The 15,746-nt window shown below is 43.8% G+C and overlaps 1 protein-coding gene across 1 annotated transcript; it reads left to right on the top strand.

Annotated features, from left to right (window-relative positions):
- The first annotated feature begins 5,944 nt into the window (after positions 1-5,944).
- On the top strand, positions 5,945-15,335 carry LOC118238184 (zinc finger protein 271). Its single transcript, XM_035438742.1, has 2 exons — positions 5,945-6,190; positions 13,636-15,335. Exons 1-2 carry the CDS (start codon positions 6,142-6,144, stop codon positions 15,333-15,335), a joined length of 1,749 nt encoding a protein of 582 aa, XP_035294633.1. The 5' UTR covers positions 5,945-6,141.
- The last annotated feature ends 411 nt before the right edge of the window (positions 15,336-15,746 follow it).

Below are 15,746 nucleotides of genomic sequence, written 5' to 3'. Positions count from 1 at the left end.
TTATTTAAAAACAAAAACCTCTTAGGATGAAGCCCTCTTTTAATGTACTAATCTCACTCACTCGGGATGCACACAGAATGACTTCTAGCTTAGTAGCACCTAAATCAGATCCCAGTAACTACATCTGTGATACAGTCTACAAAGGATCCTGAGATAAGTCAGTGTTGAGAACTCTGACTCAGTCAAGGAGTTGTAAACAAGGTTAAAGGGAACTGCATTTCCCTCAAAGCACTTCATCTTTTGTTAAAACAAAAAATACACTTTACTGGGGTGGGGAGGGTTAGCTGGAGATGGTTCAGTGGTTAAGCACACTTACTGTTCTTACAGAGAACCCAGGTTCAGTTCCAAGCACCCGCACAGTGGCTCATGACCACCTCTAACTCCAGTTCCAGGGACTCTCATGCATGTGGTGCACATAAATGCACACAGACAGACATAAATAAAAATACATAAATTAATATACACACACCTTCATAGGACTACTGGTCCTGTCCATGACTACACAACAAGCTATATGTTTTGGCAAAAAACACTCAACCCCAAAATAACATGAAACTATACATCATATACAGGATTATGTGATTGAACATATATATGTATATGTTCAATATATATGTGTGTGTGTGTGTGTGTGTGTGTGTGTGTGTGTGTGTGTGCACCTTCTTAGTTTGATGCTTTCACACAAATAGTCCCTCTCAGAGGTACCCAGTTCCCACAGCAATAAGCAACTCAAGTGTGAGCATCCATTTCAATGGAAACCAACATACCCAGAATCCCCTCATCCCAAGTTCTCAGTAAGGCTCTTACTCTCAAGAGCATCACTTTCCTATTCTAATCACTTCAAAGTCAGCACCAAGCAAGCAGGGAAATCCCCATCTCCCCTAGCACACTGAAGTGACTCAAACAAGCAAACACAAAATGTGCCTCTGCTGCTTCACCTGCTCCTTCTACAGCAGCCACAGTCATGGTAAGCCAAGGTTCTACCATTTTCCCCCTGCTCTTTCTGAATCCTGCCTCTGGTGCTTTCATATCAAGGCATGCCCCATCTCTTGAGAACTGTAGGAAAAAACTACCTTAAAAACCCAAATCTACTGTTCTGTTGTCCTCACCATAGCTGAAGAATAATAAAACTGTGTGTTAAAACTGTCGCAGTAAGATGTTGAAGGCAAGGGGCCAATCCCATTTCACAAGGAATGGCTGACAGACTAGGCTTCACTGTGGGAAACTTACCAAAAGGGCATTCAATAAATGCAAGCCCAGGTTCTTGACTCCATCCTCTCACAGGAGACAAGTCTAGAGAGAGGCATTCCAGTGCTTTGGGGCCACACTCCACTCTTAGGATATAAACCTGAGGAAGCAAGCTCGTCCGTGAGGATATAAAGTAACTGCTCTGATCAGAAAACCTGGATTCAGGTGTCACCCAGGAAATGGTAAAGGGGAACAAAGAGGTGGGAGGTACTGAGCTTGGAGCAAGCCCTGTCTCTCTTAACTAGCCATAGTTAAGACACTTCTGGGCAATCCTCTACTGGTGGAGGCAGGCTGTTAATATTAATGCATCTGCCCTGAAATGTGATGTGTCAGAATGTTACTGCTTGACCATTTACCAATCAACTATAAAGGCACTTAGCCTTTATAGTAGGTCCCAGCATTGTCAACCCATTTTAAATGCTTCAATTCACTTTGCCTTCACAGCGTGCTACCGTGTAAGTAAGTTCAACTGGCTGAAGAGAAACAACATACGCAAGTTGTCTCACCTTATGAGGGCCTAAAAGGTAACCTAGATTGCTGTTTTGTTGTTGATTTTGGTTTGGGTTTTTTTTTTTGGGGGGGGGGAGATGACAGGGGCTCATACTTTGAGCTGGCCTTTAACAATCTGACCCTCCTGCCTCCACCACCTGAGTGCTGGGATTATAGATCTGACTTCTCTGCTGAAATACTACTCGCATCTCAATTACGCACAAAATCAAAGTGTTCATCAGAAGAGGGCCTGTTTTGCAAAAATTTGTTAATATTGTGTGCAGACATTATATTAGGGGGTTACGCAATTATCAAGACATTGCCCCCACCATTATAGAACTTCAAAGCAGGGAGGCGCATGTAATAAACAGAAGCACACATATGTATCTAATAGTGAATACAAATTACAGAGCTAGACCTGGGTGGCACAGGACTGTGAGCTCAGCTACTTGAGAGACTGAGGTGGGAGTTCGCCAAATTCAAGGTCAGCCTGAGCTATGGTGAGCTCAGGGCCATCCTGGGCAACTAGTGAGATCCTGTATCAGATTTTCAAATAATAACCTAGAGAGAGGTTGGTGCTTTCAGGGTGTTTTGATAAAGGAAAGCCAAGACCATGACTGAGACCTGGCATTGGAACGAGCTTTGTTCACAGCAAAGAGCCTGCCAGCACCAACAAACAGGAGGCGCCTGTAAGTGGAAGAGCAATCGGTGCAAAAAAAAAAAAAAAAAAAAAAAAACCCGCAGGTAAATGCGGGCGGCACCAGTTGACAGAGAAGCGCCGGCACAGCACCAGGCTCTCCCCGAGACTGGACGCGGGGCAAGGGGTGGAGGGGGAGGGTGAACCGTAATGACCACGGCCAGACCAGAGGGATCTGGAAGGCACTGAAGCCGAGGGGCAGCACCCTAGCACTCACCTCGCTCTGCAGGTTGCCCGAACCTCCCCGGGAAGCGGGAAAGCAACTAGAAGCACGCCCCCCGGAAGTGGGGGTGAGCGTGCCCCTCTAGGAACCCCGGAAGATTACTATTCTGTGGCAGTCATGCTCTTTGGGGAGTCGGCTAGGGAGGGGTGTGCTGGGAAAGGAGTGACTGAATATGTGATAAAATCAAAGATTACAGTGAACTAGATCTTGAGAGTTGAATCAAGTCAGAGCGTGGAAGAGACTGTTAGGTTTTCAAGGTGTGTTCAATATTCGTGCTATCCAATTAGGCACCATTGGCCACATGAAGCTATTGATTAAAATAATGTGTACTTTTCCCTCCAATTGATCTGACTGCAAAGGACCCCATGCTGATGATGATTAAGATCATTGTTTTGAGACATACAGTTTTCCTGAGTGTGGAAAAAGGATTAAATCAAAATACGGGCGTTGAGCAGGTTCTGAAATACACCTCAGAAACAACAGTCTTGTTCTTTCAGGACTCAGGTGGTGAACTACATACAGGCCTTCCAACAAAGCTAGTCATTTATATGGATCGCCTATTTTTTTCTTAAAAGCAAGGTTTCAGCTTTAATACCAGCACTCTGGAGGCAGAAGCAAGTGGATCTTGGTGAGTGCAAGACCAACCTGGTCTACAAAGTGAGTTCCAGGACAGCCAGGACTGTTATAGAGAAACTCTGTCTCAGAAAACTTTTTAAAACCAAACCATGATTACAAACAACAAAAAGAACAATGTCCTTGCTGTTTTCTCTGGCCCCAGTTCTGTTATTCACTGAGCTTTGTACAGTGTGTAATTTTGTAGTCATGACACAAGATTCTGAATGCATCTCCTCACTTCTCCAAGAGTCTCCAAGCTGAGGGCTCAGGTTTTTGAAGACCATTCTAAATGTTTTGTGTGTGCTGTAGCACAGTATCTAACATAGAAATACTTATTGAATAAATAAATTCATGCAGGTGGCACACACCTTTAATCTCAGCAATCAGAGGTAAAGGCAGGTGGATCTCTGTCTATATAATGAGTTCTAGAACAGTCAGAGCTACATAATAGAGACCCTGCCTCAAAAAATAAAACCCGATAATAATGTTAACCCAAGGTTTCATTCCATGATTGTGAATTTCAGCTTACACCTGTGGCTCCTAGCTTGACTATATTTTCTTTCACTTAGCTCCTCCTATGTTCCTTTCTGCTTTGTCAATATCATATTCCAGCATTAGACTCATAGACACATGAGCACTACAAGACTATCTGACCAGTTCCTATATTTTTATAAGCCAATTTTCCTTAAGTATATACATACAACACATACATGCTATTACTATTGTGTTTCTCTGGTTGAACATTGATGCTGTATCAATAAAATAATTTCATGATGAAAAGGTGGGTGTAGTCATGAACACCTAAAATCTCATTACTCAGGAACCTAAGGCAGGAAGACATCCGGGAGTTCAAGGCCAACCTAGGTTGCATAGTGAGTTCCAGATCAGCCAGAGCTATACTGCTAGACCCTCTCTCTCTCTCTCTCTCTCTCTCTCTCTCTCTCTCTCTCTCTCTCTCTCTCTCTCACACGCACACAAAAAAAAAACCCACCACCACATGAGAGGACTGAAAGAAGGTTCAGTGGATAAAGGCACTTGCTGTCACAGCTAATGACCTGAATTTGATTTCTGGGACTCAACAAAATGGAAGGAGACAGCCACCTAAAGCAATTTTCCCCCGACCTCCATGCTATGTATGGCATGTGCAAAGACACATAACACACTAAATAAATAATGTAATTTGAGAGAGAGAGAGAGAGAGAGAGAGAGAGAGAGAGAGAGAGAATAAGAAATAAGCCATGTCTTTAATCCCAGCAACACAGTAAGTAGGCTCAGGCAGGCCCGGGCCTTGGCTTAGTGGGGTGTGTGTGGTGGCTGGGCTTATGTCAACTTGACACACAAACTAGAGTTATCTGAAAGGAGCGAACTTTAACTGAGAAAATGCCTCTATAAGATTCAGCTGTAGGGCATTTTCTTAGTTATTGATGGGAGAGCGCACAGCCCATTGTGAGTGGGGCCATCCCTGGGCTGGTGTCCTGTGTTCTGAAAGAAAGCCGACTGAACAAGCTAGGAGAAGCAAGCTTAGAAAGCAGCACCTTTCATGGCCTCTGCATCAGCTCCTGCCTCTAGGATCCTGCCCTGTTTGAGTTCCTGTCCTGACTTCCTTTGGTGATGAAAAGCGATATGGAAGAGTAAACCAATAAACACTTTCCTCCTCAACTTGCTTTTAGGTCACGATGTTTTCATAGCAGCAACAGAAACCCTGACTAAAACAGATGGGGTGGGGCGGGAGGGCTATGTAAAAGACAGCTGGGGATATAGTTCAGTAGTCGAATGTGTAACTAGCATGTTCAATCCCCTGGATGGATGGCGAGGAAGGGAGGGAAAAAGAGGAATAAAGTTCACTTAGGAAAGTGATTAAATGCTGGGGTGGGGGTAAGAGGAACAGGCAGATGCTGCACAGAAACGGGTCACGAGAGCTAATTATCCGGTCAGAAAAATATCCGGCCTTAGAGAGTTTTTACGAAAGATGATGGATTCTGACATTCACCTCAAGAACCAGTAAAGCGGAGCAAAGGACGAGCTTTTGAGGCAAGAGAGCGCCTAGCTGGGAGCCGGCCGCTTTAGGGAACGCACAGGATCCTAATTCACACTGCGCATGCGTGAGGAAGCAACTTAGAGCTATGAGACTCCCAGTTTCCTAGAGCGACCCAGAGAGCATCCGGAAGGTGGAGGGATTGTGGGTAGTGGTGTTTGACAGGCAATTTTTCCAGCACTGGAGAGTCAGGATGGCTTTTGGGTATGGAGGGAGAGCTTGTGGTCTGTGGACAGCTAGTCTGTGCTCACTGGGCCTTGATTCAACTGCATGAACGTCGGAAATGTTGGGGTGCTAGTGGAATTACGAAGTGGATGAACCCACAGTAATCAGCCTGCGGACCTGGAAGAGATACCTGACTTGTGAGTGTTAGAAGGGAAAGAAAGACAGAATAACATAATTTCTAGTGCAAATACTAAACCCCTTCCTGATTATTGTTCCAGTTACACCCCTAGTTTAGTATTATTAATTTCCGGTCTTGTTTGAACATCCCTCATCTTGTAAGGGGAATTGTGTTGGAGAGGGTTAATTCCCATTTCATGGACGATCTGAAAGGAAGCGATCACCAAGAGAAAAAGTACATGGAAGCTAAATAAGATTTTTCTCCTTCACTTTTTTTCTGTATCTAGAAGCCCTAGTCTCAGAAATGACATCTGTCCTCTGCACAATGGTCCCCATCTGCACTCAGGGCTACCACGTCGCCTGCAGGCTTCATACTGTTATGTGGACAAGAAGATCTTACAGAAGAAATGCTACTTCTCCAGTTGTTTCCTGAGGTGTCCAGTTGTTTCCTGAGGTGTCCAGTTGTTTCCTGAGGTGTCCAGTTGTGCCCCCATGGAGATCCAGTTCAGTTGTGAATCTCAGGAGCACCACCTTCTGTCAGGTGAGGAGCAGTGAATTGCATGTTACTTTCATGATGCCAGTATTCTCCATTGTCTACACCTCTCTGGTAAGCAATACCGTTCCTTTGGTGCTCTGAGCAAAGCCACTCAGCTTTGTTTTGAATTCTAGCAACCCAGTTTTAATAGTTGCTTCTTCCTTTTAAAATAGATTATTGTTTATGTTTACAAGTATAATTTCATACATGTAAACAATGCATTTTGATCACATTCACCCCCAACTTGCCTTACCATTTATCTAGATACCCTCCCCAATTCCTGCTGCCTCCCTTCTTTGTAAATTGCCTGTAGAAATTTTGACATATCTTATTGGCTTGATCTTGTGCAGATAGTCATAGCTGCAATGAGTTCAATGCCGCGTCTAAAAGATAGCAGTTTACAGAATCCCTCCCCACCTTCCAGTTCATTCATCCTCTTTGCCCTCTCTTCTGGAGTGTTCCTTGTGCCTAGGGAGTAGGCAGGTTACAGTAGAGGTCCCATTTAGGACTTAGTACTCACTAGTCACTTATGCTCAGTTCTTTGACCAGCTGTCATTAACTGCTGTGCATTAACTGCTGACCACTGCGGAGAGAAGCATCTCTGGCGAGAGTTGAGGGCAGCACTAACCTAGATGTGTAAACATAAATATTTAGAAGGCAGTTTGACAGCATGTCCATTTAGCAAGACACCAGTAGTAGTTTCTCCACTAGGGCCTATGGCTTTTAACCAGTTTTACACTGCTGGGCATGAATTATCTCCTGTCCAATCAAAAGACAGTTATTATTCCCTATGGTGGTTTGAATAAGAATGACCTTGATAAGCTCATATATTTGAACGCTTAGTCATCAGGAAGTGGCACTACTTGAGAAGGATCAGGAGGTATGGTCCTGTTGGAGGAAGTGTGTCACTGGGATGGGCTTTGAGATTTCAAAACCCCAAGCAGGCTGTTGCCTGAGAATCTGAATGTAGAACTCTCAGCTACTTCTCCAGAACCGTGTCTGCCCGAATGCTGCCATGCTCCCTGCCATGATGATAATGGACTAACCCTCTGAAACTGCAAGAAAGCCCCAATTAAATGCTTTCTTTTATAAGAGTTGCCATGGTCATGATGTCTCTTTATAGCAATAGAACAGTAATACCCCCATAACCTTTATGCCATTGTTGTACATGTAAACACATGTTGCCTTGCAGGTCAGGGTCTTAATTTTCTATTGATGTTCTAAGATATAGAGAAGGCAATATAGAGAAGAGTTTATTGGAGGCTTACTTACAGTTTTAGACATGTAATGTCCATGACCATCATGTCAGAGTATGGCAGCAGGCAGGGAAGTATGATACTGGAGCAGTATCACAGAGCTCACATCTTGCTCATGGCATACAGCAGCAACTTATTCCTTGGCATTGGAACCAGTCATTCTGACCACAATTTCTATAGTATGAAGAGCCTGAAATGGCCAAGAGACAAAGTTCCTAGCAATCATGACCTCGTTCCATAGCAGAAGCATTTCTCCATTGAGTGCTATAACTTCAGACTTACCAGGCCCAGGGTTGGGGTTAGGAAGCAAAAATAACCCAAGTGGATTGTTAAGTATATAATGGGGGAGAATGAGATGGCTCAGCAGGATAAGGTATTTACTGCCACGCCTGATGACCTGAGTTCAATCCTCAGGACCTACATGTGTGGAAGACTCCCACGGGTTGTGCTGGCTAATTTTATATCAACTTGACACAAGCTGAAGTCATCTGAGGGAACCTCAATTGAGAAAATGCATCCATAAGACTGGGCTGTAGACAACCCTGTAGGACATTTTCTTAATTAGTGACTAATGGGGGAGGGCCCAGCTCATTGTGGGTAGTAGTGTGTGTGTGTGCCACTCCTGGGCTGGTGGTCCTGGCTACCATAAGAAAGGCTGAGCAGCCATGATGAGCAAGCCAGTAAACAGCACTCTTCCAAGGCCTCTGCATCAGCTCCTCCTCCAGGTTTCTACCCTGTGTGAGCTCCTGCATTAGCTTTCCTCAATGAACTGTGCCTCTGGATCTGTAAACCAAATAAACTCTTTTTTCCCTGAGTTGCTTTTGGTTGTGGTGTTTCATCACAGCAGTAGTAACCCTAACTAAAACAGCTCCTCCACTCTTGGCTCCTATAACTGCATATGTATTCTGACCATTAAAAAAATAATGAGCTGCTTTTTGTCCTCTGGCTTAGGGCACATAGTGTGCCCTCTATGACAACTCCCCAATTTAGCCTTTAGATCATTTCATCATATTTCCAGGTCTGCATTCTTCTGGTTGATGGAGCATATGTAAGACCCACGAGCTACAAGTATGTGAGCTCACCACTCTGCTTCCTTTCCTGTAAGATTTCTTTTTGGAAGGTAGTATCATATAGGTCAGCACAGTAAAAAAACAATTTCCATAAATAAGTACAGATTTGTATGTACACTATGAACTTAATCCTTTGAAAACAAATTTCTGCCATCTTCATGACAGAACTGGCCCCATGCAGTGAATCTGCCTCCTGTACACACTCCCTGATCACTCTCCAGGAAGTGTTACCTTCATTGGTGTGTACTGTTGACTCTGGTTGTTGAATATTAGGGCACATAGAATTGATAATAGGCATGCCCACCTTGGAGAGAGGTGACTCATATGTTTGAAGCTATGTATAGCCTTTATCCTTGCTGCCATGTCCGTTCTGTACATGATAAGCCATGCCAGCTGGAATAGAGGCAGATTGACATGGTGCTGTGGGTGTTCTTGTCTAGCTGACAGGGTTCTTTGCTGGATTCCCTTTGCTGAAAATGTACAAAGAACACAAATATATTTGCATCCTTAGCCCATTCCAGAAGCTCTGTCTCAATGCTTCTCCCGGGATTGTTGTTTCTTTCTAGTGTTCCAATCATGTTCTTTTCATATATTTGATAAATGATTTGTCATTAGCCATGAATCAATCTAGGCTTATATCCTAGAATATTTCCTTTCATAAATAGTAGACAGTTTTATTTCTAAATTTCTGCCTGTGGGAAAATTTGCTTTCACCAGTGTCTGAAACCATCTCTGAATAGGAACATGAGTGAGAGTTTTCAGACCCATCTGTAAACCTGTTCTGAAATCACTTGTGTGTGGAATTTACTTATCTTGTAGATTTGCTTTTACAGTGGAATGCTGGTTTGCTCACTTTTAGATTTACTAGATCAAAACCCATCTAGTATATAACAAGCAGTTTGTAATGTGTAGCCATTTAGTATTCTGTGATCAAAGAGTCTCCATTGGTGCCTATTAAATAGTAACGCAGGATTTTCTTTTCACTTAGAAAACTGTTACCAGCAGAAGCATATGTGGTACTGCTCCACTGTAGTTCTCCTACAAATCTCCCATGTAGCATTTCTGACCATCACCTCTAATGCCATAGTTGTTCTTGGAATAATTAATGGTCAACTGAGAAATAAATATTTTTTTACTTTTTGCCTGTTAATGAGTCAGCAGTGGTTAGGTGATAGCAAGCCAAATTCAGGAATCTTATTTGTGATGGTTAACTTTAAGTGTCAACTTAAATACAACCTACATTAAAAACTTGATACAACCTACATTAATAGAGAAGAGAGTCTCAAATACAGTTGTGGGATTGTGTACATTGGGCTGGTCTGTTGGCATGACTGTTGGGATTGTCTTCATTAAGTTAGTAGATATGGGAAGATCCAACCCACAGTGGGCAGCAGCATTCCCTAGGCAAAGGGGCCTGAATTCTATAAATGTGGAGAGCTCAAGCTGAGTACAAGCAAGCAGACTGGCATGCACAACCCACATCTCCCTGCTCTGAATTGTAGATGTGTTGTGATGAGCTTAAGTTCCTGCCACTGTACCTTCCCCACAATGATGAGCTATAATCTGGAATTTTGAAATCAACTAAATATACTCTTTCATAAGTAGCTTGTTAGCAAAAATATTTTAGCAACAGAAATTGAACTAGAACAGTAGTCAAAGAAAGCTATCCAAATTACCAGACAGTTGGCTGGAGATCCTTTGGCCCAACCCAGAAAAACTCATAGGTAGGTAAGGAGAAGCTCCTCAAGCACTGCTGTCTGGCAGCCATTATCTCCCTCAGTGTTTGAGGGAGCAGCAGGCAGTAGACAAGTAGACTAGGCAGTGAATGACACCTGCTTCCATTACAGTCTTTGTGCAGGCCTTGGGCATTGGGACCTTTAACCCTTAACACCTGGTGGTCTTACACCTCTTAAATGTTGACTCCAAAAACCTGATAGTGACCTGGACCAGCCGTTCTTCCTGAGTTCACACTGGGCCTCCAAAAGGGGGAGACCTGGGATGAGAAAGGAGGGGTAAAAACTGGGGTCAGGAGTGATGCAATGCTGATCACCCAAGGCAGCACATTTATTACTGCTACAGCTCCTTTTATGGTCCTCAAGTGGGGAAGCAAACAATAGTCAGTAAAATTCATCAGATGGCAAAGTTACTGGGAGCCTCTAGTTCCTCCTTTGCACGGCACATGCTGATAACAGTAAGTAAAGCATTTCACATCTCAGGGTCTAGAACATTTGACCACAACTTTAGGTGTTAAGCCCCAGGTCCAGGCCTTGGGCTCCTCCACACACACTCTCCTGCCAGAGCTCTGGGGCAGGTTCATTGCTGGTCTTGCCAATAAGGACCCTAACAGGGAGCAAAGTCCAGCATTCCTTGCTCCATCCACAGGGTTTCAAAGGGCCTTTGGTTCTACCTAGTCCCCAGCAAGATTTCTGTCTCAAACTCTTGCAGCAACTAACGCCTGCAATTTCCTTTCTCTTGTTCCTTACAGCCTTCCTTTTATCCTTCCATCTCAGAGCTCTGTCTTCTCTTGCTCTCTACTCCATTGCCCTGCTTCCTGCCCTGGCCACATTTGTTTAGTAGCTGCTTCAGAAAGCTGTCTTCCTTGCCCTTGAGCAACTTGGCCTGCCACCAGCAGCCAAGACCACCATTGTGTGAATGTCTCTAGTTACTGTTTTGTAGTATCAGCGCAGCCCACATGACTATAGGTAGGCAGGAAAGGATACCTGAGTAAAGCCTAATGTTACGTCACCAGGACAGCAGGAAAAAATGTCTCTGCTGGCTAAGAAGTGTTTAAGCCAATCATCTTTTATTTTTTTAGTTTTTTTTTAAATGTTTATTCTGAACACTTTTAATTTAGAGGCCAATCATCTTTTTAGTTGGACCAATTTTAGCTATTTGTTTGGACCAGTCACAGCCTTTTCTCTCTGCAGCAAACACAGTTACTGGCTCAGCCTTGCTTTTAGCCCTAGTCATGGCAGTATCTCTCCTAGACCACATGGGCAAGTGCACCCACCCAGTGGCCTAGATGAAAGTGGCTGCAGAGAGAGAGAGAGAGAGAGACAGAGAGAGAGAGAGAGAGAGAGAGAGAGAGAGAGAGAGAGAGAGAGACCTTTGGCCAAAACAGCATCAGACAACCCTGACAGAGGCTATGCAAACAGCTATGATCTTCCTCTTGTTTTCAAGGTGTCCATGGAGTGTTCTAGATGGCTGATTATGGCATACGAATAGTACAGCTGGCTGTTTGTCTGATAGTCTTTTTACTGAAGTTAGCCAGGGCAGCAAGGGGGATGGGTGTCAGCATCTTGCCTTGTTGACAGGAAAATAAGTTTAAAGAACTCGCCACTGATAGGAATAGTGAGTTTTAGCACATTTTAGTGGTGCTTAGCACCTTCCAGGTGCCTGGAGATGATAGCTGGGTGAAGGGTCTGTGCTGAGCAGCAGGTGCTGACCTCTCAAATGGTGCCCCAGTTGTGTTGCTGTTGCCATTAACTGTTCTGTAGAGAACTGTCTCACCAATTGAATGGTTAGCTCCAGACGAATCCTTTTGTGACAACTAGTGATTGCAATACATCTTGAGTGTATGAAAGTTCCACCTACCTAGGCATATACCTGTACTGCATAAAAGGGGAAAATTTCGGATCACTAGGGGCAGAAATCGGGTGAATTTCTACCACTTTGGTGGCTTTGCTTGGATGGAGGCTAATTAGCCTGATGTCTATAAAGACAGAGCCTGGTGATATACCTGTGGAACAGTACAGAACTAAAGATCACCACGAAACAGTTCTTGCTGAAGATCCAGGTGCTAAAGAATTTAGTGCTAAGAGTCAGGCTCTGAAAAGTTCCCAAAGACGAGACCTGCTAGAGTCACATTGCAGAGTCCTGCTGGGGTCACACTGAGGAGTCCTGCTGGGGTCACACTGAGGAGTTAGCCTTGTGAGTTGTGCACAGTCTTAGTGCTGAGGCAGCGATGCCGTGGAGGTCAGCGCTGAAGTGGTCCTGAAGGGTCAGGTGATGTAGAGCAGATTCTGGAGATCACTGAAGAGTTCGGTGCTGAGGGGACAGGCTCTTTAGAGTCCATTGCTGAAGGGATTGGGTCCTGATAAGCTGAGTAAGGAATTGGGAGAATTCCTGCTAAAGAAGCTACTGAGGAGTTACTTCTGAGGAGTCCAAGGCTGAAGAGTTTTTCTCTGACAAGTGGGGTCATAGTTCATGCCAAGGACTTGGCAGCTAAGGGGTCTAATGGAGAGGAAGAGATAGGTAGGCAATTGTGCTTGCTTTATTTTAGCCTAAATACCTGAGCATTGTTAGATAAAACCCAACCAACTTCCCTTTCCTACACTTTTTACACTGCTTGCTTTAAGTATATTCATGAGTTAATAGCCCTAATTTAATCACACTTTAAAAAATGTATTTGTTTTAGTTTTATATGAGTTTTGCCATGGGTGTTGGGTCCCCCAGAACTGGGATTACAGACAGCTGTGAGCTGCTGTGTGGGTGCCGGGAATTGAACCCTGGTCCTCTGGAAGAGCAGTCAGTGCTCTTAACCACTGAGCTATAACGTGAAGTTACAAGTTAAGATATCTTTATTCAAGTAATACCAGCCAAGCATAAGCCAGAGCGTGCCCAGAGGCAGCAAGCTAGGGAGGCCAGAGAGAGGGGCTCCCCACGTGTCTGCCACTCCTTAAGAATTCCCCATGTGTCATCCTGAACCTCCCCTGATCATGCCCTCATGTGCATAGCCAGGTACACCTGTAGTGGCTCCTAGGAGGAGGGGCTACAATGTCTCCCTACACTGAGCCATCTCTCCAGCCCCCACAATTTTATTATCATAGTGAATCCATTTCAGGTTTCCCAGGTCTTCTGTGAAAATCATATCTTTATATCTCATAAGTCCTTTCTACACAGAGTGATCCAGTACTTATTGACTCTTCCCGTTTTCCTCAGTGTTTTTCCAATGTTGGATGCCTCTTAACTCATTTGCAGTCCATCACCTTAACCATGGGGGCTGCCTTGTACCATATCTTCCCCTCTTATTGTAATATCTATAGTTAAATACTAATTTGCTTCATCTGGAACTTTCTTACAACATGGAGCGCATTTTCCATCTGGAGTTTGTTTACTCTTCTAGATGGTGAGACAAAGATCAAGATTGGAGAGCCAGCTTCAGAGGAGGAAATGACAGGAAACATTGAAACATTGGCTGAAGAATCTGGCAGCCTCACTGAGGATGTTCTCCAGAATTCCAAAAGCAAAGAATTCCGTGAATCAGGGGATGAACTGAATGACCAGAATCTTTTAGAGAGAAGACAGTATGCCTGTGATGAATGCGGCCAAAGCTTTGCTTGGAATACAGGTCTTATTAGGCACCAAAGAACTCATTGGGAGAAACCTTATGAATGTGACGAATGTGGAAAGGCCTTTCGAATGAGCTCAGCCCTGGTTCTGCATCAGAGAATCCATACTGGAGAGAAACCCTATCCTTGTAATTGGTGTATTAAAAGCTTCAGTCGGAGCTCAGACCTTATTAAACATCAAAGAGTCCACACAGGTGAAAAACCTTACAAATGTGATGAATGTGGGAAAGCCTTCAGCCAGAGCTCAGATCTTATTATACACCAGAGAATCCATACAGGAGAGAAACCCTACCAATGCAGTCACTGTAGGAAAAGTTTCAGCCAGCGCTCAGACATGGTTAAACATCAGAGAATCCACACTGGAGAGAAGCCTTACATGTGTAACCAGTGCAACAAACATTTCAGTCAGAGCTCTGATCTTATAAAGCATCAAAGAATCCACACTGGGGAGAAACCATATAAGTGTGATGTTTGTGGGAAAGCCTTTAGTCAGAGCTCCGATCTTATTCTACACCAGAGAATCCACACTGGGGAGAAGCCATACCCATGTGCTCAGTGCAACAAAAGTTTTAGTCAGAACTCAGACCTTATTAAACACAGAAGGATTCACACTGGAGAGAAGCCATATAAATGTAGTGAATGTGGGAAGGCTTTTAACCAGAGCTCAGTCCTTATTTTGCATCAAAGAATTCATACTGGAGAGAAACCCTATCCATGTAACCAGTGTACCAAAACCTTCAGTAGGCTTTCAGATCTTATTAATCATCAGCGAATTCACACTGGAGAGAAGCCTTTCCCATGTAGTCAATGTAGTAAAATGTTTAGTAGAAGGTCAGATCTTGTTAAACATTATAGAATCCATACTGGTGAGAAGCCCTATGAATGTGATGAATGTGGGAAAACTTTTAGTCAGAGTTCCAATCTTATTCTCCACCAGAGAATCCACACTGGAGAAAAACCATATCCTTGCAGCGGGTGTTCTAAAAGTTTTAGTCGCCGTTCAGATCTCATAAAGCATCAACGAATACATACTGGAGAAAAACCATATACATGCAATTTGTGCAATAAAAGTTTTAGTCAAAGTTCAGACCTCACTAAACATCAGAGAATACATTCCGGTGAAAAGCCCTACCACTGTGATAGATGTGACAAAGCCTTTAGTCAGAGTTCTGACCTTATCCTTCACCATAGAGTCCACACAGGAGAAAAACCATATGCATGCTCACAGTGTACCAGAAGTTTCAGTCAGAATTCAGACCTTATTAAACACCAGAGAATCCACACCGGAGAGAAACCATACAAGTGCAATGTGTGTGGGAGGGCTTTCAGTCAGTGCTCAGCTCTTACCCTTCATCAGAGAATCCACACTGGGGAAAAACCATACCCATGTGCTCAATGTGGCAAAAACTTTAGTAGGCGCTCTGATCTCACTAACCATCAGAGAATCCACATTGGTGAAAAACTACAAATATGATAGCTGTGGGAAACCCTTCAGCACTGTGACCAATCTTACTGAACATCAGGAGATGCACATAGAAGAATGTTCAGGGTAGCAGACATTTTAACAAACCTGATCTTGGTATCTTTAAGAAAACCCATTCTAGCCAGGTGGTGAGAGTGCATGCCTTTAATCTCTGCAGTCAAGAGGCAAAGGCAGGTGGATTTCTGACTCCGAGGCTAGCCAGATCTACAGAGGAAACTCCAGGATAGCAAGGCCTACATAGAGAAAGCCTGCCTAAGTGGGGGGGGGGAAGAAGGAAGGAAGAAAGAGAGAAAGAAAAGCTCCATTATGAGGAGGAAGACTGCATAAATCTGATAAATGTGGGAAAATCTTTAGTGCACAAATTTTGGTACCATACTAGAACAAAAATCAATGATATAATGA

Source organism: Cricetulus griseus, chromosome 2 (genome assembly GCF_003668045.3).
Source record: "Cricetulus griseus strain 17A/GY chromosome 2, alternate assembly CriGri-PICRH-1.0, whole genome shotgun sequence".
Classification (NCBI taxonomy): Eukaryota; Metazoa; Chordata; class Mammalia; order Rodentia; family Cricetidae; genus Cricetulus; species Cricetulus griseus.
The sequence above is the reverse complement of the archived record's forward strand: the minus strand, read 5'-3'. Positions and strand labels throughout refer to the sequence as shown.

Coding starts and splice junctions, on each gene's coding strand:
- LOC118238184 (XM_035438742.1), top strand. CDS start 6,142: ATGGAGATCCAGTTCAGTTGTGAATCTCAGGAGCACCACCTTCTGTCA. Junction 6,191..13,635: donor GGAGCACCACCTTCTGTCAG/GTGAGGAGCAGT, acceptor TTACTCTTCTAG/ATGGTGAGACAAAGATCAAG.